The sequence below is a fragment of the Marmota marmota genome, unplaced genomic scaffold (genome assembly GCF_001458135.2).
Source record: "Marmota marmota marmota unplaced genomic scaffold, marMar, whole genome shotgun sequence".
Taxonomy (NCBI): domain Eukaryota; kingdom Metazoa; phylum Chordata; class Mammalia; order Rodentia; family Sciuridae; genus Marmota; species Marmota marmota.
Window position 1 is genome coordinate 20,007,203 of NW_026000221.1, and position 22,633 is coordinate 20,029,835.

Here is a 22,633-nt window from a genome sequence, read left to right on the forward strand (position 1 = left end):
CGGGCGCACCGGTCTTAGCCTTGCTGGAGCCGGGGCGAGTTGGGCTGGACAGGGCGGCGGCTGGCTGCCGCCTGCGTGCCAGGGGGAAGGAAACGTCCTGGAGGAAGGTGCCCAGAGTGCCGGCTCTCGGACCTCGCTTTCCTCACTGCATCCCATGACCTTGGCGTGCGGCATCCTCCAGTCGGTTTTACCACCTGTGTCCCGGCTGACCCTTTTGGTCTTTGGATGGGAAAGGACTGAAGTGCAGTGCACCTCTCCCCCCACCCCCTTTTTTTTAAACCCTTAGGAGGTCCGGCCGTAGGGAATCCACAGTCTTTCCATCTCTTCCATCTCTCTGTGCTCATTCATTCCGTATTTCGTAACCCCAGTTTCTCCAGGCACTATTCCAGATAGATGCTGGCGATACAGCCGTGAACAAGTTAGAGGGAAAGACATACTTCTCTCCAAAAATGACAAATATGTAGTTTTAAATTGTGATATGTAGGACAGAAGGAAATTTCAGAGCATAGAATAAAGTAGGAATTTCTAACTAGTGGAAACCTGATCCAGGCGATTAATTCACACAAGCCGATTTGGGGCTGCCACTTTTAAGTACTACCTAATGAGGAGCCCAATCTTAAAACCACCTCCAAGCGCATATTAACTACCAGAAGCCTATTATACGTTCTTTGACCTTTCGTTTGAATATATGCACAAGGTCTTTAAGTCAGCAGAACAGCCTGTCCTTTCCAAAGCCCCACACTCTTGGCAGTACAGTTTTGCCCTGGCTTTTCCACGTTCTTCTCTCTCTTATTTTGGTTCCTTCTTGGCTCGCTGTCAATGTGTGCTCTTTAAGCTTACCTACCTAGTGGGCCATAATTAAGAGTGATTTATGAAGAAAAATTGGAGAACAAAAAGAAATGCTTAAAACTCTAATTAAGAGAAAGTCCATTTCACTATATGGTAATCTTAAAATAATTCTATTTTTATGGGTTTGGCTGGATGACCTGAGCTCTAGAACTAAAGTGCTTGGTGAAGTTCTCTTTTTGGTGTGACCTTTTAGTTATTCTTTCCCTTTTGAGAGCTGGTTTTTTTTCTCTTCTGCCTTTTCCCCATTAGAGTGCAAGTTTCATGAGCCAGGTGACCCTGCCCACACCTGTAATTTTAGCTTTTCTGGAAGATGAGGCAGGAGGATCACAATTCTAGACCAGGCTGGGCAACTTAGCATGACTCTCAAAAATTTAAAAGGGGAATGGAGGGTATATGAGAGCAGAGACCTTACCTACTTTGTTCAGTGTGGTATCACAGCACTTATATAATAGTGCCTGGCAGGTCTTTGAAAGTGAATGTTCAAACCCTATTTTTATTTATTTTTTTAAATATTTATTTTTTGGTTATATGTGGACACAATATCTTTATTTTATTTTCCTGTGGTGCTGAGGATTGAACCCAGTGCCTCAGGCATGCTAGGCTAGCACTCTACCACTGAGCCACAACCCCCAGCCCCTCAAACCCTATTTTTAAAACAAATATGGTATAAATGTTGAATTTTATATCAAAATCTAAACACATAGGAGGACCATAATGCTTCAAATTATGGAACAAGAAAAAGTCTTAAAATATCAGAGTATCTGATGAGGAGGAGCTGCCATTCAGATTTAAACAGTGATCTAGGATTGGGTGATAGATGCTCTGTCTGGTGGTTGTAACTATTCAAACAAGGAAGTGAGATCCTTCACTCCCTCCACAGTGGAAGTGATCTTTACTTAAAGCCAAATGCTAGAAGTGGTAAACATTAAAAATTCCCACTTAAAATTTAAGTGGAAAACCCATTGAAGTTTCTTTTATTTTATTTTTAAGATTCTTTAAAAAAAACTCATTTTAATACGATAAAACCTAAAACCTTGGCAATTGATATTCTGAAGAACTCAGGATTTATCCAATGAAATATTTTTCATACTCAGATCATTTATGTGAAATGCTTTCTAAATTTAATATTTCATTTAGCCAAATTGTTTAAAATGAAAACAATGAACATAACTTTTGTGTTGACCTATGCATAGTGACATACTAATGTATTTTTATTTATAATGATTTGTATTTATTTGTGGTGCTAGAGATAGAAACCAAAGCCTTATGAATTTTAATTCTTATTATTTAATGTTTTTGTGAAATGACTGAAGGACCCCTTTGAAAGGCAGTGTGCAATAGTGGTACAAGAACTAGTAGTTAAAAGATCACAATTGTTGTATGATTTGTGCCTTTTTTAGCTCTGTGATCATGGGCAAGTTAACTTCTCGTTTTAAAATAAGAAGAATGTGAGGAAATGCATTTTTAAAACTAGAGTACCAGATAGGCTAATATCTCCAAGAAATGCAAAGCATTTGAACTGGAAATGTTTATCTGAATACTTTGTACCTAATGTCTTTTGGTTGGCTAGTCAGTATTGCTCAAATATTGTTTGGACTGGTCAAACATTGTTTGAGGCTTTGTGCTTACGTCCAAAGGGCCTTGATAGGAATCACTTTGTAAGCCATAGGTTATCAGCATCAATTTTATCTCCAGAGCACACTGTTTCATCTAGTGCAATTTCTTAAACATCTGCATAGTCTTTAGCATTTTAAGGAGTGGCATAATGAAGGACATAGAGGACCTGAAAAATGATTACTAAAGAAGAGCTGATCAAATTGAGTTACTGCTGCTCCTGTATACAGAGCGCTTAAAATTCACTTTAAAAGTAATTCAAATTAAAAGTAATTTTGACATTACTTTTAGCATTATTCTTAAGAGACCAGAAGACTGAAGGTAGTTTCTGAGAGAATGGATTTATATGCTGAACATTTTAAAGAATTTGACAAATAAGTGCTTTTCATACTGTTTAATGAGAATGGCTGCACTGGGGTTGTGGCTCTGTGGTAGGTATATGTCCATCTACAACTAAAAATATAAGAAAAAAAGAAGAAGAAGAAGGATGCCTTCTGTCCTTGTGGCTAGGGGCAGCTCTGTCATTATTGTATAAGAGCCTTGGAGGCAGACCACCTTTTTAAAAATGAAAGTTACTGGGCTGGGGATATAGCTCATTCCGTAGAGTGCTTGCCTCACATGCACAAGGCCCTGGGTTCAATTTCCACCGCAAAAAAAAAAAAAAGAAAGAAAGAAAAGAAAGTTACTTTCTAGAAGTTGCTCTTTTATAATCTAATATGCCCTTGACATTCAAAGTATTCCTTTCACTCAGCAGTTAATGACAGTGATATAGATAGGCAGATGGCTACAGGATCTGAATTGTGGATAAGAAATAACCAAAGTTTTCTTCAGGCCCAATTTAGAAGTTGTTTCAAGGTATCTGTGTTTCTTACTATTGTTTAGGTGCTAGAAATGGCCAAGCAGCCTGAAGCAATGATTAAAAAGAAAGGGGAAGTGGGGATTTTGAATTCTGACACTTGATTATGATAATGTCTCCTGAGACTATTGGGGGGGCAGGGTAAGTAGAAGTAATTGAAAGGCAGAGAAGACCTGCATTTGATTGTGTAGTCCTATGACAGTATGTTTCTTGAATTCTCAGCTGTCCTCATGAAGCTCCAAACTAGTGGTAGGGTAGTTGCAAATGAAAGTGCTGTTGTGGGGCTGGGGATGTGGCTCAAGCGGTAGCACGCTCGCCTGGCATGCGTGCGGCCCTGGTTCGATCCCCAGCACCACATACAAACAAAGATGTTGTGTCCACGAAAACTAAAAAAAAAGAAAAGAAAGTGCTGTTGTGATCTAATAACAAGATACTTGCTAACATCAAGCACTTGTTGTGTGCCGGCCTTTGTTCTGAGCTTTTTCATGCTTATATCCACCCTGCAATATAGGGGTACCATTAGGACCCATTTTATGGATAAGGAAAGATAAGACTTAGAGGAGTCATTTCACTTGCCTTCACTCATTTAGCTGGTAGGTGGCTGAGCTGCTGTTTGAATCCATGCAGTTTTCCCAAGGCAAGCTACTAAAGGAGACCATTAAAAGAAGTAAGCATCTGGGTGTGGTGGTGCACAGCTGTAATCCCTGCTCCTGGGGAGGCCAGAGCTAGAGGATTGTAAATTCAAGACCAGTCTCAGCAAAACTGTCTCAATTTTTTTTTTTAATATTTATTTTTTAGGTGTATGTGGACACAACACAATGCCTTTATTTATTCATTTTTTTTATGTTGTGCTGAGGATGGAACCCGGGTCCCGTGCATGCTAGGCGAGCGCTATACCGCTGAGCCACAATCCCAGCCCCCTGTCTCAAAATTTTAAAAAATTAAAAAAAAAAAAAAAAAACAGACCTGGAGATGTAACTGAGTGGTAGAGTGCTTGCCTAGCTTGCATGAGGCCCCAGGTTCCGTCCCCATTACTACTGTTAAGTAACAGAATTAATTGTATATACCAATCGCAGCTATTGACTCTAAGGCAATTCTGAACCCAGCACAAGAGCATGAATACAGCTCTGTACTGCCACGTAATACCTGCCATCCATATGCCTCATTGGCTTGGTAGAGATTAGGTGGATGTTTACCAAGAGAACAGGAGCTGTTCAACCTGAGTGATTTGGAGCCTTGCTTCCCGAGCTTTCACTTTCAGTGCAACACCAAGCTCTTTCCCATCCTCAGATGTTATTCTTAAGCCTCTTCCTAGAATGGCCTTCTTTTATCCTTAGCATTCAGCTCATGGGTCACCTCCTCCTGGAAGCCTTCCTAACCCTATACTCTCCTCCCCTTCCTTAAGCTCTTAAGTCCTCTCCTCAGGCTCCTATAAACCATATGCAGTGCCCTAGGCCTCTCCTTGTCTCTGTGAATCCTCTTCTCCTCGCCCCCCTCCTCCACCGCACACATAGACTTCCAACCTGCATTGTTTCTAGCTCCCTCCTGGCCATCCCATTGGACTGCCCTGGTGGTAAGGGATGATGATTTTACATTCCCAGCTCTTAGCACATGTTAATGCACACAAATTTGGGGGTTTTTTGCTGTTGTTGTTGTTTTGTTTTGTTTTTTGCATTTTGGTTTTTTGTTTTAGGTTTTGTACCAGGGATGCTTAATCACTGAGCTACATCCCAACAGTTTTCATTTTTTATTTTAAGACAGAGTCTCCTCAGTTGCTTAGGGCCTCACTGAGTTGCTGAGGCTGGCATCGAACTTGCAATTCTCTTTCCTCAGCCACCTGAGTTGCTGGAATTATAGGTTTGCACCGCCACACACAAGTTAAATGATTAATCTAGGAGATCTGAAAGACTTTGTTTTTGTTTTTTGTGGTACTGATCATTGAACCCAAGGGCACTTCACTATTGAGCGACATCCCCAGCCCTCTTTATTTTTCATTTTGTTATAGGGTCTCACTGAATTACTGAGGCTGGCCTCAAGCTTACAGCCTCAGTCTCTGGAGTGAGGGATTATGGGTGTGCACTACCACACCTGGCAAGACTTCATTTTATGTAATATGAAACCATGTAAAAAGCTTCTTTCCTATTTCCTCTGAAGAAAAGGAGTAAACTAATCTTTTTAGCTTACAGCTAAAGCGCCTCAAGACCTTTTATTTATGTGGGCATAATATTAATATTTACCATATTACTTTGCTCAATATTTACCATGAGGTAAAAATCTTCATGGTAATAGTTTGATATATTATTAATGTATCTATTCTGCCAGAAGACTATTTGAAGAAAAGCCAATACTCTCTAGGGGCCCTCTGGAAAATATCAAAGATAATTTCAATGAAAGTCTGAAAATTTTGTTTGAATTTGATTTTTTAAAAAATTGTTACATGAGGGGCTGGGGTTGTGGCTCAGTAGCAGAGAGCCTGCCTCACACATATGAGGCACTGGGTTCCATCCTCAGCACCACATAAAAATAAATAAACAAAATAAAGATATTTTTTTAAAATTATTACATGATATTTGGCCACTTAATTAAGATAGGATTGTGAGTTCCTGAGAAATAATCAATCAATGGTTTTCTATTTAACTAAAATGACAATAAATTTTTAAAATTAAACATAAAACTGGGCACCTTTGGAAGCCTGAGAAGGAACATTAGCTCTTTCATGCATGAAGCTCTGGGTTCAAGCCCCAGCACCCACTGCAAAAAAAAAAAAAAATTTATTTATGCTAACATAAATAGCAGTTTGCAGTGTTTTCATCATTGCTATTTTCAAGTGACTCAATGATAAGTACAACAAAGTTCTTGAGTTTTAATTTCTAGTCTAATAAACATCATTATACCACACATAAATAAATGCTCTTTGAGGGGCTTCAGCCACAGCTCAATTGGCTTGCCCTTGTCACTCACCCGAGCTCCCACAATGCCAAGGGTTTTGGGCCCTGCCAGCCAAAAGCCCAGGCCAAAACCCAAAAGACTCAGGCTAGGGCTTCAGCTTCAGTTCCTTCTCAGGCTTCCAAAGGTGCCCAGGCTCCATGGTTTTGGCCTCTGCCTGCCAACCTGATGGCAGAAAGACTGCTGTAACCCAGCAGCTGCCGTCTGCATGGTGCTGATGCCCTCTTGTGCTGTTTGCACAAATGAACTTAAGGCAGAAAAATAAACAAACAAAAGCTCTTTGGAGTCCTCAATAAGCTTAAAGAGTATAAAGGGATTTAAATTCAAAAAAGTTTGAGAACAACTGCTGCTTTTTTTCCTTGGAAAATAAAACACAGTTGTGTTTCTCTATCACTATTGATCCTAGTACAGTATGTTCTCAACAACATATTGATTATCTTTTAACCAAAACAACTTCTATTTCACAGAGAAAACTAAGTAGGGAGGCAATGATGCTAGCCTCCCGCTAGTTTGCATTTTAAGCAGCTCATGAACACACTGAGTACAACTTTCACAGCCACACACACACCTTCTATACCCTCTGATGTAACAGAGCATATTCTTATAATAACTCACAGCTACCCTCCCAAGAGCATGTAAAAATAAGCAAAAAATATAAAAACTTTATATTATGCTTAGTACTCAATGTGCCTATATCCTGTCTTACTTAGAAAGAAATTATCTGAATATCCGTTGATTAGTTAAACCATTAATTAACTCATTCTAATATTAGTCTAAGATTTAGTTACCTAAAGAAGCCTCATGTGGCAGCTTACCCTTCTAATCCCAGCAATTTGGGAGGCTAAAGCAGGATTATAAGTCCAAGGCCAGTCTAAGCAATTAAGTAAGACCTTGTCTCCAAAAAAAAAAAAAATTTAAAGGACTGGGGATGATCAGACTTGGTGATGCATACCTGTAATCCCAGCGGCTTGGGAGGCTGAGGCTGAGGTAGGAAAATCTCTAGTTCAAAGCCAGTCTCAGCAACTTAGGCACTTAGCAACTCAGCAAGACCCTTTCTCTAATAAAATATATTTTAAAAGGGCTAGGGATGTGACTTGGTGGTTAAACACCCCTGGGTTCAATCCCCAATACAAAAAAAATTACCTAAACGGTCTTAGAAATTATCTTTCAGCTGACATTTTATAAAGTATAATTACTATTCTCCAAAAAATCTATAACCCCAGTCTAATCTCGAGAAAAACATCAAATACCAATAGAGGAATATCCTACAACATACAACCTGACCAACATTCTCCAAAACCATTCAAGGGCATCAAAAACAAAGAGAGTCTGAAACTATCACAGCCAAGAGAAACCTAAGGAGACAAGATAACTAAGTATAGTGTGGTAAACTTGAAGGAATTCTGGAACAGAAATAAGTAAAACCTAAGAAAATTTGAATAATTAGTGGACTTAATAATGTATCTTTATGGGTTTCTTAATTGTAACAAATGTCCTATGCTAATATACAATGTTAACAATGGGGGAAACTAGGAGTGGATGAAAATTATGATTCATTTCCTATAAATATAAACTTGTTCTAACAAATCTATTAATAAGAATAGAAGTAGCTGGGCACTGTGGCACATACCTGTAATCCCAGCAACTTGGGAGGCTGAGGCAGGAGGATCACAAGTTCAAAGCCAGCCTCAGCAGATTAGCAACTCAGTGAGACTCTGTCTCTAAATAAAATATTAAAAAGCACTGGAGCTGTGGCTCAGTGGTTAAGCACCCCTGGGTTTGATCCCCAGTACCAAAAAATAAAAGAGAGAGTAGAAGTATATAATTACTATTGAAATTAGAAGTTTGAGAGATTAATTGGTGTAATGCAAATTTATGTTTTTCATAATTTTACATTTATTTTTTTTTAAAACTGGGACAAACCCAGTAGAGCTCTAACTCTGAGCTACATCTTCAGCCATTTTTATTTTGAGACAGAATCTGACTAATTTACCTAGTCTGGCCTCAGATTTACCTGCCTCAGCTTCCTCAGTAGCTGGGATTACAGGCTTGGGCCACCGAGCCCAGCAACATTGTTTTTCTTAAATGAATTCAGAAACACTTTAGGAATTCAAGTTCACATGAGTAAATCTTTGATAATTTTAATTTAATGAAAACAGCTATGACTTTTCATGTTAAGTATAGTATAACATGCATTTTATAACTCAAATATTTTATTTGAGACATTTATCATCTAATTTATCTGTACTTTCAGAGATAGAAAGCATTTCACATTCAGGCACTCAAAGTTTTTTTTTTTGTTGTTGTTGTTTTGTTTTTTAATTAAAGTTCTGAATAACTTATATATGCCAAGATTATAGCTCTTTAGATACACTTTTGGTTATAGGACCACAGTAAACAAAGCAAAATATTCAGGTCTGAATTTTTTTTTTAAGCCAAAGAATTCCTAGTTGATTTAAGCTCCAAGTTTTAAAAGAAAAACGAACAAGAAGACCTAACAAAGCAGATCTCTGTCATTCTCACCCAACAGAGAATCTTTCTCTGCCGTCCTTCTACTGAAATCCTACTCATTGCTACTATAAAACAGGAACTAGCTTGTTGGCCATAACTAAACCAAAAATAAAATCAGAAGAGAGTGGGGAACAAACCAGAAAAAAGTCATTTGAAGTTGAATTGTGGGATGGGTATAACCCAGTGGTAGAGCAGCTGCCTAGCATGTGTAATGCCCTGGGGTTTAGTCTGGGGTGGGGGGCGGGGGGGTTCTATTGCATCTTGGGCTTCACATTCACTCTGGGAGCCAAGGAAAGATGAGATCCACTTCCCCAGCAGCACAACTCACCCGGCCCAGTCAGGTGATTCCATTGGCATCCACGGATGGTCTCTAAGACTGTTATAGAATGGTTGTTTTGTTTGGCTTTGCTAAAGTAAAATCATGACATACAAATATAAAATGATGACTATGTCAGACATTTTAACCCTTTAAGTAATGATGAACAGTAGGATGTCATGACCATTTCTTCCTGCCAATTCTAAATTCCTAAGCATCTTTCAACTCTCTCCCTCTCTGCTCCTACTGTCATGATCCTGGTTCTTGTCCTCATCTCTTTGTCTTAAGCAACCAGCTTCTTTGTTGATCCTTCTGCATCCACTCTTACCACTCATGATTTAGTGCCCTGCACCAAGTTCACTCACTTTGTCACTCCCCTCACGTAATCACTGTCACCCTCAAAAAAAATTTCATGTTTCTCCAGGTGTCACTATATCTGAGGCAGACCCCAGGGTGTTTAGCCAGCATCCCTAACCATGCTCTAACAGATTTGAGAACAGGATCAAACCCAGGCCCCTCACAGAGGCACATGAGATTCTTGAACACCCCTTGCTTCTCTTGTCCCATCTTTTACCGCTCTTAGCTTCTCACTGCCAGATGACTTGAAGTATTCTTTGGATGAGAATTCAGGTCAGGTTTAGGATGCTTTAAGAGCTTACACATGTACCCCGTTCTCCCATAGTAATCCGGATGCCCCACCTTCTGCATCTCATAGTATCTGTGTTGAAATTGTTGCTCTATAAGTTTCCACAAAGTGCTCTGAAGTCTTCTGCATTCTTGGATTATCAGTACCTGTTACTGTACCCTGTGCATAGTATGCAGACATTTGCTGAAATGGATCTTTGGCAGATCAAGGACGACTCTGCCCATGGCATCTCACTAAGTAACTGAGACAAGGTTTTTCATTTCAGCTCTTGGTGGGCCCATGTAGAAATGGGACCCCCAGATCCCATCCTGGGAGTCACTGAAGCCTACAAGAGAGACACCAACAGCAAAAAGATGAACCTGGGAGTTGGTGCCTACCGAGATGATAATGGAAAGCCTTATGTGCTCCCTAGCGTCCGGAAGGTGAGCTTGCCATCTGCCTCAGCTGGTTAAGAAGAATGAACGGAGGGGAGCACATGACAGCCACGGAAAGAGTACAGCCACAGCCCTGGGCTGTAGTTCTGGCATGAACTGTGTGCATTGCTCAGGTTTTCTGGTTTAGTACTGGCTCTAAAAATGAGAGATATTGTAGTGCATGCCTGTAATCCCAGTGACTTGGGAAGCTGAGGCAGGAGGATCACAAGTTCGAGACCAGCCTAGGCAACTTAGTTACTCAAAATTAAAAAAGGTTGGGAGAAGTAGCTAAGTGGTAAGAGTACCCCTGAGTTCAATTTCCATTACTGAAAGAAACAAAAGGCAGGGGGTGGGGGTGCTAGAATCATACTGTCTTTTCCAAGATTTTAAAAGAGACAGTGTCATATTTAAACGTGAGGGTACACAAGAAGACCAAAAATTTAAACATTGTCTCTTGGCAAGAGGAAAATAGCCCTCTGTACATGAGAGTTACTATTGTTATTTTCTGTTTCTCCCATTTTGTTTGCCTTAGAAAAACCATTGTCCACAGGTATGCGCTGTCCATCCTTCTTGCTGAACTACAGTTTTGTTTTGTTTTTTTTTGTTGTTTTGTTTTTTCATTCATTCTATTAGTGACTTGGTTTCTATTTTAACTTTCATATAATTAACCACTTAGAACAGGTTTTAAAAATTAATCATGACTGAGGTTGTAGCTCAGTAGTAGAATGCTTATCGAGCATGCACAAAGCCCTGGGTTTGATCCCCAACACCACCAAAAATAATAATAATTTATTTAATTTACATTCGCTATTACAAGCTCCAGCACCACCAAGCACTGTTGTACATTGTCTTATTAACACCCACTTCAGCCACATGAGACGTAAAAACAGTTGTCCCACTGGGCATGGTGGCACATGCCTATAATCCCAGTGGCTTGGGGGGATCATGAGTACAAAGCCAACCTCAGCACCTTAGTGAGAGGCCCTAAGCAACTCAGTGAGACCCTGTCTCTAAGTAAACTATTTTTTTTAAAGTGCTGGGGATGTGGCTCAGTGGTTAAGTGCCTCTGGGCTCAATCCCCCCAATACAAGAGGAAAAAAAAAAAAACAGTGTCCCTATGTTTAACAAATGAGGAAAATGGGACTCAGGAAGGTTAAATAACTCATATAGTTGGTAAGGGACAGCCAGGCCTCTGACTGTAAAGCATGAAAATATGTGGCTATGACTATTAATTCTTGGAAGTTCCTAGACTGGCATACACCTTGAAATGCTTCCCTTTCATGTATTTAGTTTTGTCGCCTATGTCTACTTTAGCTATTGCACCTAAACTTTGTTTTTGTGCATTCCAGGAATGGCATTTTATGTAAATGATTATCAGGAGAGACTGTATACCTACCCACAAAAAAATCTAGAACATAGCAAGACTTTTCTCAAAGCAAGATGACTTCCAGAATTTAACTGTAAAATATTAATTAATAATCTTAGTTTCAGGTAGGGAGAAGAAACTAAACAGATGCATTCTTCTTTTGTCTAGGCAGAGGCCCAGATTGCTGCAAAAAATTTGGACAAGGAATACCTGCCCATTGGTGGACTGGCTGAATTTTGTAAGGCATCTGCAGAACTAGCCCTGGGTGAGAACAGTGAGGTGTTGAAAAGTGGCCGGGTAAGCCAAGCAGACTCTGGCATCATACAGGGTCTGCTTTTATATGTAACAAATTTAAAGTAATTTAAACAAATTTATTAACAAATTTAAAGTAATTTAAACAATTTTAAACAAATAGGAAAAGATTTATAAGTGTGTGGTGATTGAGGTGGCTACACTTGCTAATAAAGTTAAATTGGCAGTAACTAAAAAGATTTCATATAACATCAATTCTAAAAATGTGCTAATAATCCTAAAAATGATAGATAGGTTTGGCCCTACTTTTGCTATTAGTGTCCATGTATTTTATTCATCTTACATTAACTGTGCTTTAGAACTGCCTACCTGGGACTAGTTTTAGGCCTATAATTAGTCCCCACACTCGTGTGCTAAGCTTCCAGCTTAGATGAGAGAAGCAGGTAGAAACCACCCACAGGTGGACTGTGGGAGGCAGAACCAATCTGGTTTTGTCATCATCCCTGTCCCAACCAGTTTGGGCATTGAAAGAAAGAAGACCCATCCCTTGCATATACAAATATGTAACAGATTGGGCACAATAGTGCACACCTGTAATCCCAGTGTCTGGGGAGACTAAAACAGGAGAAACTCTAGTTCAAAGCCAGCCTCAGCAATTTAGTGAGACCCTGTCTCTTAATAAAATGTTAAACAGGCTGGGGATGTGACTCAGTGGTTGAGCATCCCTGGGTTGGATCCCCAGTATCCCCTTCCCCCCCCCCAAAAAAAAAGGTAACAGTGAGTCCTGCCATTATTTGTGATTATAATACATTAATAAAAAATACAGGAAAATATTTTAAAAGATTAAAAAATAAAAACAAAACGTGACAAACAAAAAAGAGAAGACCATGCTCCCAACATGTGAACTTAAGTGCATTGTGGTTTACTTCTCTTGAAGAAAATCATGTGCTTTTTAAAGACTATATTTGCGTATTTATTTTTCTGGGTAGGCCTAGAAGGAAGACAACATATATAGGTTGGGAGTGTGGTCCAGTAGTAGAGCACTTACCTGGCATGTGCAAGGCCCTAGGTTTGATTTCCAGCACCACAAAAAAAATAAATAAATAAAACATACAAACATCCTAATGTACTTACTGACTTGATTTTCAAAGAACATTGATATTCAGAGTATCAGTTCATTTTATATAATTCTAGAGTAATTCTAACATAATGACTGTTCTTGGTCTCTTATGCTTTTTTATGTAAATAATTCCTTCTGTATATTGGAGGAATGTTTGTGTTCTAGAAGTTTTCCATGTAACATGGATAGTACTGCCAGGCCATAAGGAATTAGCTTCTCAAGAACAAAGGCTATTAAGCCAGATGCTGTATGCACACCTGTAATCCCAGCAGCTTGGGAGGCTGAGGCAAGAGGATGGCAAGTTTAAAGCCAGCCTCAGCAAAAGCAAGGTACTAAGCAACTCAGTGAGATTCTGTCTCTAAATAAAATACAAAATAGGGCTGGGGATGTGGCTCGGTGGTCAAGTGCCCATGAGTTCAATCCCCAGTACCAAAAAAAAAAAGCACAAAGGGTACTGACTAGACACAGTAGGTCCTCTCTGTGGCTATCCACATCACTGACTACCGGCATCTCTCCAACAGTTTGTCACCGTGCAGACCATTTCTGGAACTGGCGCCTTAAGGGTCGGAGCCAATTTTATGGTGAGTCTGAAAACTCCTTTAGCAAAGAACTTTTGAGAGCAGCAGGGCTTCCTGTCATGTGTGTATTTGACTGCTGACTCAGAAGTAGGTTTCCTCTTTCCACAGAGTTGGCAGATTTCCTTTTCTCTGATTTAAAAGTACCCTGTACTTAACAGGGTACCAAGAGCATTCCTGTAATCCCAGCAGCTCAGGAGGCTGAGGCAGGAGGATTGTAAATTCAAAGCCAGCCTCAGCAACATAGAGAAACCCTAAGCAATTCAGCGAGACCCTGTCTCTAAATAAAATATTAAAAAGAGGTGGGGATGTGGCTCAGTGGTTAAGTGCCTCTGGGTTGAATCCCTGGTAACAAAAAAAAAAAAAGAAAGAAAGTAAGTACTTTGGAGAAATTACATGGAAGATATAACAATAATGAGAAATTCAGTTTATTGACCACATACTGTTACTAGGGAGCTTTTGTATTTTAACTCAGTTAATCCCTGTAAGGGAAGTTCTGTTAACCCATTTTATAAGTGAAGAAAGTGAGGCCCAGATAGTCCTTGGCCACACAGCAAGGGTAACTGTCAAAGCCTGAGTCACCCACACAGTCTTGCTGCTGATTCAGTGCATTTCTCCACCATAGAGTTAAGCTGGGTTTCAGCAGGAAAAAAAAAAAAGTGTTCTCTCAAGGAAACATACCAATGTTTTTACCTCTTTTTTTCCTTCATTTTTTCCATTCCCCTTCATCCCATCTCTTAGGAAAGATTTTTTAAGTTCAGCCGAGATGTCTTTCTACCCAAACCGTCCTGGGGAAATCATACACCCATTTTCAGGGATGCTGGCATGAAGCTGCAGGGTTATCGGTACTATGACCCCAAGACTTGTGGTTTTGACTTCACAGGCGCCATAGAAGACATTTCGGTAAGTGTGGCATCGGGGTGGGAAGGGTGAAAGAACAAGGCATAAACTTCCTTGTGGACGGGGCTGGGGAGGTGGCTCAAGCGATAGCACGCTCGCCTGGCATGCGTGCAGCCCGGGTTCGAACCTCAGCACCACATACAAACAAAGATGTTGTGTCCGCCAAAAAACTAAGAAATAAATATTTAAAAAAAAAAAAAAAGCTTCCTTGTGGACATTTGATGTCTCCCAGCTGGGTCCTAATATCTTAAAATACTGAGAGGGAGCTAATTCCTAGACCTCAGGTTTCCTTTATTACTTACGAAATAGTGACCCTGTGGAACCTAAAAAGCTGCAAAACAGAGTCACCTCTTAGTTCCCTTTCTCTTTAGAAAATGCCAGAGCAGAGTGTTATTCTCCTGCATGCCTGTGCCCACAATCCCACAGGAGTGGACCCTCGTCCTGAGCAGTGGAAGGAAATAGCGTCTGTGGTAAAGGTGAGGAGGATGAACCAATGGTGACAGTTCTGTTAAGTAACTAGCCTTGATTCTTAACTTGACAAAGTCTTAACAATAAGAATTTATTAACCTTGAATCTGTACAAACTTTCTACACATGATAAGCTGCCAGGAAGGGTCTCCTCATTTGCATAATCAGTAGTTCTGTAATTGATGATACATGAGCAGTTTGAAAATAATTTTTGTTTCTCAGCCCAGATGTAGTGAATTCTGATAAAACCTGTCATTGGCCCATTTGCACAACAGACTGCTGGCCCAGGGTGTCTTCTGGTGGTGCCTGTGGCTGCCCTGGGCAGTGATTACTGGCACAGCCCTTATACTTTTTTTTTTTTTTGCCCTTCTCCACCCTGAGTGCCATACTTAACTACTTTTCCACTTTTCCTTGACTTTGTCATTATCACTCCCAGAGTGTAGCTGGCTATCAGAGAAGGCATCAGAATTCCTACAGAGGAAGGATTATTGTTATTCCTATTATCTTGTGTCCCCATTTTCACTAACTTTTGTCAAATCTAAGCTGCAGAAGCCTGGCATAGTGGTGTATGCCTGGAATCCCAGTGACTCAGGAGGCTGAGGCAAGAGATCACAAGTTCAAAGCCAGCCTCAGCAATTTAACAAGACCCTATCTCAAGATAAAAAATAAAAAAGTCTTGGGATGTAATTCAGGGACAGAGCAACCCTGGGCTCAATCTGAGTACCACACATACACATAAACCTAAGCTACAAACAGAATGAGACAAACAGCAATCAAAGCCGTTTCAGAATGAGATGGTTCTAATGAGGCTACCAGAATTAAGTTAATCACAGAAAAGTTTGGTCCTGTGCTACTAGACCAAAAATAATTACCCAGACTCCTCCGTGGGCCTTAGAAGAGTCTTCTGTTTGACTAAGCAGCATTCTGGGTACACTTAAATTAAGATTCTTTTCTTAATGTCTTTTGATTAATATGCTGATACTTAACTCTGGGAAAATTAAGACATCTTCCAAACTGCATCTGGTGAAGAAATAGGATTGGTTTTATCTGGGTGGAACAGTTGTGGTCCCAATAAACACAAGTAACTACATAGTACATCTTCAGATGGCTACCTAAAGCTTTGGTCTTCTCATTCCTTCCCAGAAAAAGAATCTCTTTGCATTCTTTGACATGGCCTACCAAGGCTTTGCCAGTGGTGATGGTGACAAGGATGCCTGGGCTGTGCGCCACTTCATCGAACAGGGCATTAATGTTTGTCTCTGCCAATCATATGCCAAGAACATGGGCTTATATGGTAAGCTAGAGGACCCAGTGTGCTATATGTTCTGATGAACTTGAGTTTGGGTTGCATATGTATATATCCATGTTGCTCCTTACCCAGGGAGGAAAGATTGGTATAGTGGATTTTACAGATTTTTTTTTATCTTCTTCAATGTCCTTGAATTCCTCCAGCTAAGAAAACTGATTCCTGTTTCTCTAAACAAAAAGTAACTAATGCAGGAGCCAAGACAATAGATAAAATGAAAAGAAATCTTGAATACTCAAACTTTCTGGTCGCCTCAATTCACCATTCTGTCTGTTAAAAACTTTAATTATAATAAAAAATTTATTTTCATGGTCCCTTCTGGTGGAAACAGATGATATTCAACAAATTTAATCATGATTTGCTTTAATATATTAGATGGGAGAACTAGAAGACAAGATCCGTTTTGTCTTTTCAGGCGAGCGGGTGGGAGCCTTCACCGTAGTCTGCAAAGACGCTGATGAAGCCAAAAGGGTGGAGTCACAGCTGAAGATTGTGATTCGCCCCTTGTATTCCAACCCTCCTCTCAACGGGGCCCGGATCGCCTCTACCATCCTAACTTCCCCGGATTTGCGAAAGCAGTGGTAAATATTCCTTGCCACTCCCCAGCCACCTAGGTGTTCTGACCACCGCTCCTTCAGAGCTAGTTTAAATTGACCTCTAGTGACACACAGAACCTTACAGGTTCCACATGTGGAAGGGGATAAGAAGAAAAAGTGTGCACTTTGTCCACAGAAATAAGAAATTTCGTAATTCAGAAATAGCAGTTCCTCTTACTCTCTCATCTCTATTTAATAAAATCTGCCTGTCCCTAAAATCAAGTTCAAATTGAAGTAGCATATATAGGAAAACTTCCTTCAGAAGATCATATTTTAGTTTTTGTTTTGCGGTGCTGGGGATCAAACCCAGGGCCTCACACATGCTAGGCAAGCATTCTACCACTGAGCCATCCCCAGCTCCCACGTTTTTGGTTTTGTCCCAATAATAGCTAGCATTGCATCAATATTTTTTCATATTTTTGGTTTTGATTATCTGTCATCTAAGTCTTAGTACCTGTTCTCTAAATTAGTGTTACTTAATCTTTTGCGGGGTGGGGGGCACCAGTGATTGAACTCGGGCTCAACCACGAGCCCCATCCCAGTCCTATTTTGTATTTTATTCACAGACAGGGTCTCACTGAGTTGCTTTGTGCACCTCGCCATTGCAGAGGCTGGCTTTGAACTCGAAATTCTCCTGCCTCAGCCTCCCGAGCCACTGGGATTACAGGCATGCGCTACCGCACCCAGCTTAATATATATCTTTTTTTTTTTTTTTTTTAGTTGTTGATGGACCTTTATTTATTTGTACACAGTGCAGAGAGTCAAACCCAGTGCCTCACACATGCTAGGCAAGTGCTCTACCACTGAACTATATCCTTAGTCCTTTGTATTTTCCTTTTTTAATTTTGAAACAGGGTCTCACTAGGGATGGCCTGGAATTTGTGATCCTTCTCCCTCAGCCTTCTGAGTTGCTGGGATTACAGGCATGCACCACTGTGCCAAGCAGATTTTTATCTTAATATGTGCATTTCAGTACATGTTTGAGAACCTATAGTGAATAAAGCTAACAGACACTGTGCTAGTAGATAACCAAAACACAGTTTGTACCTTCAGGAAGTTTAGAACCCAGTGAAAAAGGTACACATGTAACATTGATAAGACAGAATGGAATAAATGCTGACTATAAGAGAGCTGCCGATTCAGGTGGAAGTTGAGGGTGTGGTGAGGACTGCTGTGTGAGCTGTGCCTTAAGAGTGGGTTTTTTTTTTTCCCCTTAAAAGAAATGAAAGGTCAGGGAAAATGGACAGAGAAGCCTCCCTGAGAAAAGGCACAGACAAGGGACATGCTTTGTACAGAGTGTGCATAGAAAGTTCCATGTGGTTTCTGTGGTGAAAATACTGAGAGGAAGAACATCAAAGCTGAGGGGTAGAGCCAACAAGGAGGCACCTTATTGATATTGTGAGAAGTGGGCTGCCGTTCAGTGTAGAGAGCTTGCCTAGCGTGCATGAGGCCCTGGGCTCTATCTCAACACCACAAAAAAGTAAGAGAAAACACAGATAATGTGTTTATCCTCTGGACAACAGGGAGGGTGGGGGGACTTTGCTATGGTAGTGTCCACATGGGTCATACTCTTGGTACCTTTAGGACCTGGGCCTTGAAGTGAATGGAGCTGGATGAATGGAGCAGGAAACGTAAAATCATATGCCAATTGGAAAGAGGCCAGGGGTTCCACAGGCCCAACCAGTAATCACACACTAGAATTGTGCTACCAGCTTCTTGTTTTTTAGGAGAAATTACAAATCTAAAAATTATATGTGCCAGATTTTTCTTTTGTTTTGTTTTTCCTGGTACTGGAGATTGAATCCAGGGCCACTCAACCACGGAGCCACATCCCCAGCTTGTTTTATTTTTTATTTTGAGGCAGGTTTTTGCTAAGTTAGAGAGGCTGGCCTCAAACTTGTGATCTTCCTGCCTCAGCCTCCTGAATTCCTACGATTACAATTACAAGTAGACGCCACTGCCCGGTGCAAGTACCCAATTTCGAAATGTTTCACTGGGTCAGAAAAACATACCTAGGACTCTATATTTAGCCTTTTAATTGACAGTTCGTAAACTCTGTTCTAGCCATTGGGTATTATGGTCATAGAGAGAGAGTTTAGGAAAGTGAACACGTAACACCAGGAAGATAAACTTCATGCTTTTTCCATGATCCAATTAATAACCTCTGACAAGAATTTCCCACAACACCATGAGAATGAAATAGAAGGGTAAATTCTGAGAAAGAAGAAGACTGTTCAGAATCAAGTGAGTGGTGCAGGGTGCAGTGGTCCTATAATCCCAGGAAGCTGAAGCAGGAGGATCACCAAGTTGAGGCCAGCCTATGCAACTTAGCAAGACCCTGTATCAAAATAAGAAAGGACTAGTGATGTAGCTCAACCATAGAGAATCCCTGAGTTCACTCTCCACTACCACAAAAAAAAAAAAAAAAAAAAAGAATCAAGTGGCGGGTGTGCAGAGAAGAGTGCATTATCTAGTCCCCAGAACAAATTCACCTTTCTTCTCTTTTAGCAAAGCACTCTTACATTAGCATTACGTTATGTGGCCCTGTTCCATAGCTGATTTTTTACGGATTTGGCTCCTATCATCCTCTTTTAGCTTTTACAAGCAAGGACCATTTCTCAGTCCTCGGCATCTAGCACATGGCTTGGCTTATTGTAGGTTCCCAGTGCATTGTCTTCATTGTGAAGCAGAAATGTTTATTCTAACCATGTAAAGAATATTGTCATTGGGGGCTGGAGTTGTAGCTCAGTGTAAAGTGCGTTCCTGGCACATATGAGGTACTAGGTTTGATCCTTACTTAGAGTCACATAAAACTAAACAAATACAATGAAGGCATGCCATGCATCTACAACTACCAAAAAAAAAAAAAAAACCTGGAAACTTCTGGTTAAACAGAAATTTTTAAAAAGAGGGAGAATAATGTCATATTTTGTTTAACCCATAGCTTTTGCCTCAGTCTTCCTAAGTTTTTGAGTGATACCTTTGCTTTCCTTAATATTCAAGTGTGTTAACTATTTCAGTTGTGTGATCAAAGAAGTACTATAATTTAAAACAGTGCTATAGCTGGACGTGATGGCACACGCCTGTATTTCCCAGCTACTCAGGAGCTAAAGCAGGAGGATCATAAGTTCAAGACCAGTGAGAGCAATTTAATGAGACCCAGTATTAAAATAAAATTTTAAAAAGGGAGATGTATGTCAATGACAAAATACTTGCTGAACATATGCAAGACCCTGGGTTCAACTCCCAGTACCAAAAATTAGAAAAAACAGTACTACAAAATAGTTTACTTCCCTGGCCAATGACAACATGTCTCCATCAAGGACTAAGAAATGAGGCAAACAGGAGAGGAACTAGGGAGGTAAAAACATTGTTGGTATTTGGCAGAATGAGCTACCTCTTGGGGTCTCCTTGCAGGTTGCAGGAAGTGAAAGGCATGGCCGACCGCATCATTAGTATGCGGACCCAGCTGGTCTCTAATCTCAAGAAGGAGGGCTCCTCCCACAACTGGCAGCACATCACCGACCAGATCGGCATGTTTTGTTTCACAGGCCTAAAGCCTGAACAGGTGAGTGGACTCTAATTTCCCCACAGTTGACTAATGGATAGGTCCTTGTAAACCAGAATAATTCTGTGTAAGTTGCCTGCATGTTCAGGGTTACCCTGAAAATGGCTATTTTGGAGCCCTTTTAGGTGAAGTTAATATGTAGCTTTCATGTGTTGTTTTGGGCTTTGTTATTTTTGTTTCAATATTGGTGATTGAACCCAGAGCCTGGCACATGGTATGTAAGCACTCTACCACTGAGCTACAGCCTCAACAGGTTTTTGTTTGTTTGTATGTTTGTTTTAATATATATACTGGGATTTGGACCCAGGGATGCTGGACCACCACTGAGCTATATTCACAGTCCTTTTTATTTTTAATTTTGAGATAGCCTCACAAGGTTGCTATGGCTGACCTCAAACCTGTGATCCTTCTGCCTTGGCCTCCCAAGTCATATAGGCATGCACCACCACACTTGACCTTTTTTTTTTTTTGAGACAGGGTCTCACTTAAATTGCCCAGACTGGCCTTAAACTTGGTATCCTGCTTCAGCCCCCTTGGTAGCTGGGTTCACAGGCAAGAGCCGATGATGTTGATGTTTTGAGATGGAGTCTCTCACTGTGTTGCCCAGGCTGGTCTAGAATTGGGCTCAAGTGATTCTTCCATCTTAGCTTCCTGAGTAACTGGGACTACAGGCATGTACCACATGCCTGGCCTGTTTTATTGCTGTTGATTGCTTACTTATCTGTATCCCCCGATAAGGCTATTTACTTCTGAGGCCCACATTACCCGCTAGCTTGAGAGTTTTGAGGTTCTGGTGATGGAGTACAGGGCCTCTGCATGCTAGGAAGCACTCTTCCACTAAGTTGCACCCCTAGCCCAGAATGTTTTGATTGCTTGTGGCCACTGCTGGTTCTTCAAGGAAAGGTAAGAGAAATGGCTGTTCTATGGCTGAATTCTGGTTCTGTGGTGTGATTAAGATTTTTTTCCCACCTATTCCATCTCAGAATTCATCATATCTTCTTATGATTTTACTCTAATTTGGCTCACTGAATGTGGGAATGGGGCATAAGTGAGTGAGAAAAGAGAGCTGTTATTTTTTCCATTTAACTAGTTGGCTATTGGGATGTGCCAGAGCTGGGAAACTGCCCTGACCGGTATCCAAAATGTTTTCTCTCCACAGGTAGAGCGGCTGACCAAGGAGTTCTCTATCTACATGACAAAGGATGGCCGCATCTCTGTGGCAGGGGTCACCTCCAACAACGTGGCCTACCTTGCACATGCCATCCACCAGGTCACCAAGTAATTTCCTGGTGTGAGAACAGAGACAACCTTTCTGTCATCAACCCCTGCCGTTGTGTGATTCACATGCAGGATAAGGGAGGGTGGATGGTGGAGAGGGTCATTTCTTTCAACCACAGTGCATAACACTTAGTGATTGGATGTGTTTCTCAGAAAAGAACATGTAGTGAGATAGGATAGAGGCATCCATGGCTGGTGTCTGGAACTCTGTGGCTTTAAACCAAACTCCCCCATCATCCTTTTATCTCCGACTTTTTTGAAAGAGTTTACATGTATAAGAAAGTCACAGCACCAAAAACCTGTCATGATGTTGCAATATTTCAGAAGCTTTAATGAAGCACTGTGTGGTGGAAAGGGTTCCTCTGCAGATCCAGCTTGAGACATAGCTCATGCTATAGGCTGAGTTGTGTCATTAACAATCCACTTCACATTTGTCCCCCCATGGTGGAGCATCCTATCAACAGACCATATTGCACAAATTGTGCTTTACAAAAACCAATGAGTCTGTTGCCACTGCAGCAAGGAAAATAATAGATGTTGTTTCCTGTCTTATTTAAGAAAATAAGGAAAATGTCTGTCTCTTCTTACCATTACTGTTCTTTTCTTTAACACAAAGACCTATAACTACCCTAGATTTCCATCCCATTCTATTGCTTGATTAACCATGAACCCCATCGTATCAGGATCTATTTAAGATTGGAGAACATAATTTTCTGCTCATGCCATTCCCTCTCTTTCTTGGCAAAGAATAGTCGAGGGTAGGTGACTGCACTTTATGCCGGCATCCTCATCATTGACTGTGTAATTGTCTCCTCCTGGGATGCTGCCTCTGCCCGCTGGACCTCTACTTTCATTCCTTGTGGTTGTGCAGCCACTAACCTCACATCATGAGTCAGTCAACACAGGTTAGGATCAGAAAGGAGATAGTCTGGGGTTTGTGTGCTGCCAGCCAGGCTTAGGCTTCACCCTTGGAAGGATAACCACCATCTGCTCTAATCATGTAGACTTACTGCAGCTTGGTTTCTCTGTTACAATAAAATTACTGTAGATCCAA

At 40.7% G+C, this 22,633-nt stretch overlaps 1 protein-coding gene across 2 annotated transcripts in view; it reads left to right on the forward strand.

The window, feature by feature from the left end:
* Window positions 1-22,633, forward strand: part of Got2 (glutamic-oxaloacetic transaminase 2) — a 23,163-nt gene extending 530 nt beyond the window's left edge. The window contains exons 2-10 of one of the 2 annotated variants that reach the window (XM_015488654.2): window positions 10,004-10,160; window positions 11,686-11,814; window positions 13,411-13,470; window positions 14,206-14,367; window positions 14,736-14,840; window positions 15,975-16,125; window positions 16,553-16,718; window positions 20,151-20,301; window positions 21,461-22,633. In XM_015488654.2, the coding sequence (XP_015344140.1) occupies window positions 10,004-10,160; window positions 11,686-11,814; window positions 13,411-13,470; window positions 14,206-14,367; window positions 14,736-14,840; window positions 15,975-16,125; window positions 16,553-16,718; window positions 20,151-20,301; window positions 21,461-21,583 (1,204 nt within the window). In that variant the 3' untranslated portion in view covers window positions 21,584-22,633. Of the gene's footprint in view, window positions 1-10,003; window positions 10,161-11,685; window positions 11,815-13,410; window positions 13,471-14,205; window positions 14,368-14,735; window positions 14,841-15,974; window positions 16,126-16,552; window positions 16,719-20,150; window positions 20,302-20,483; window positions 20,519-21,460 lie in introns of those variants that run through there. The other variant, XM_048792077.1, reaches the window with a different exon arrangement.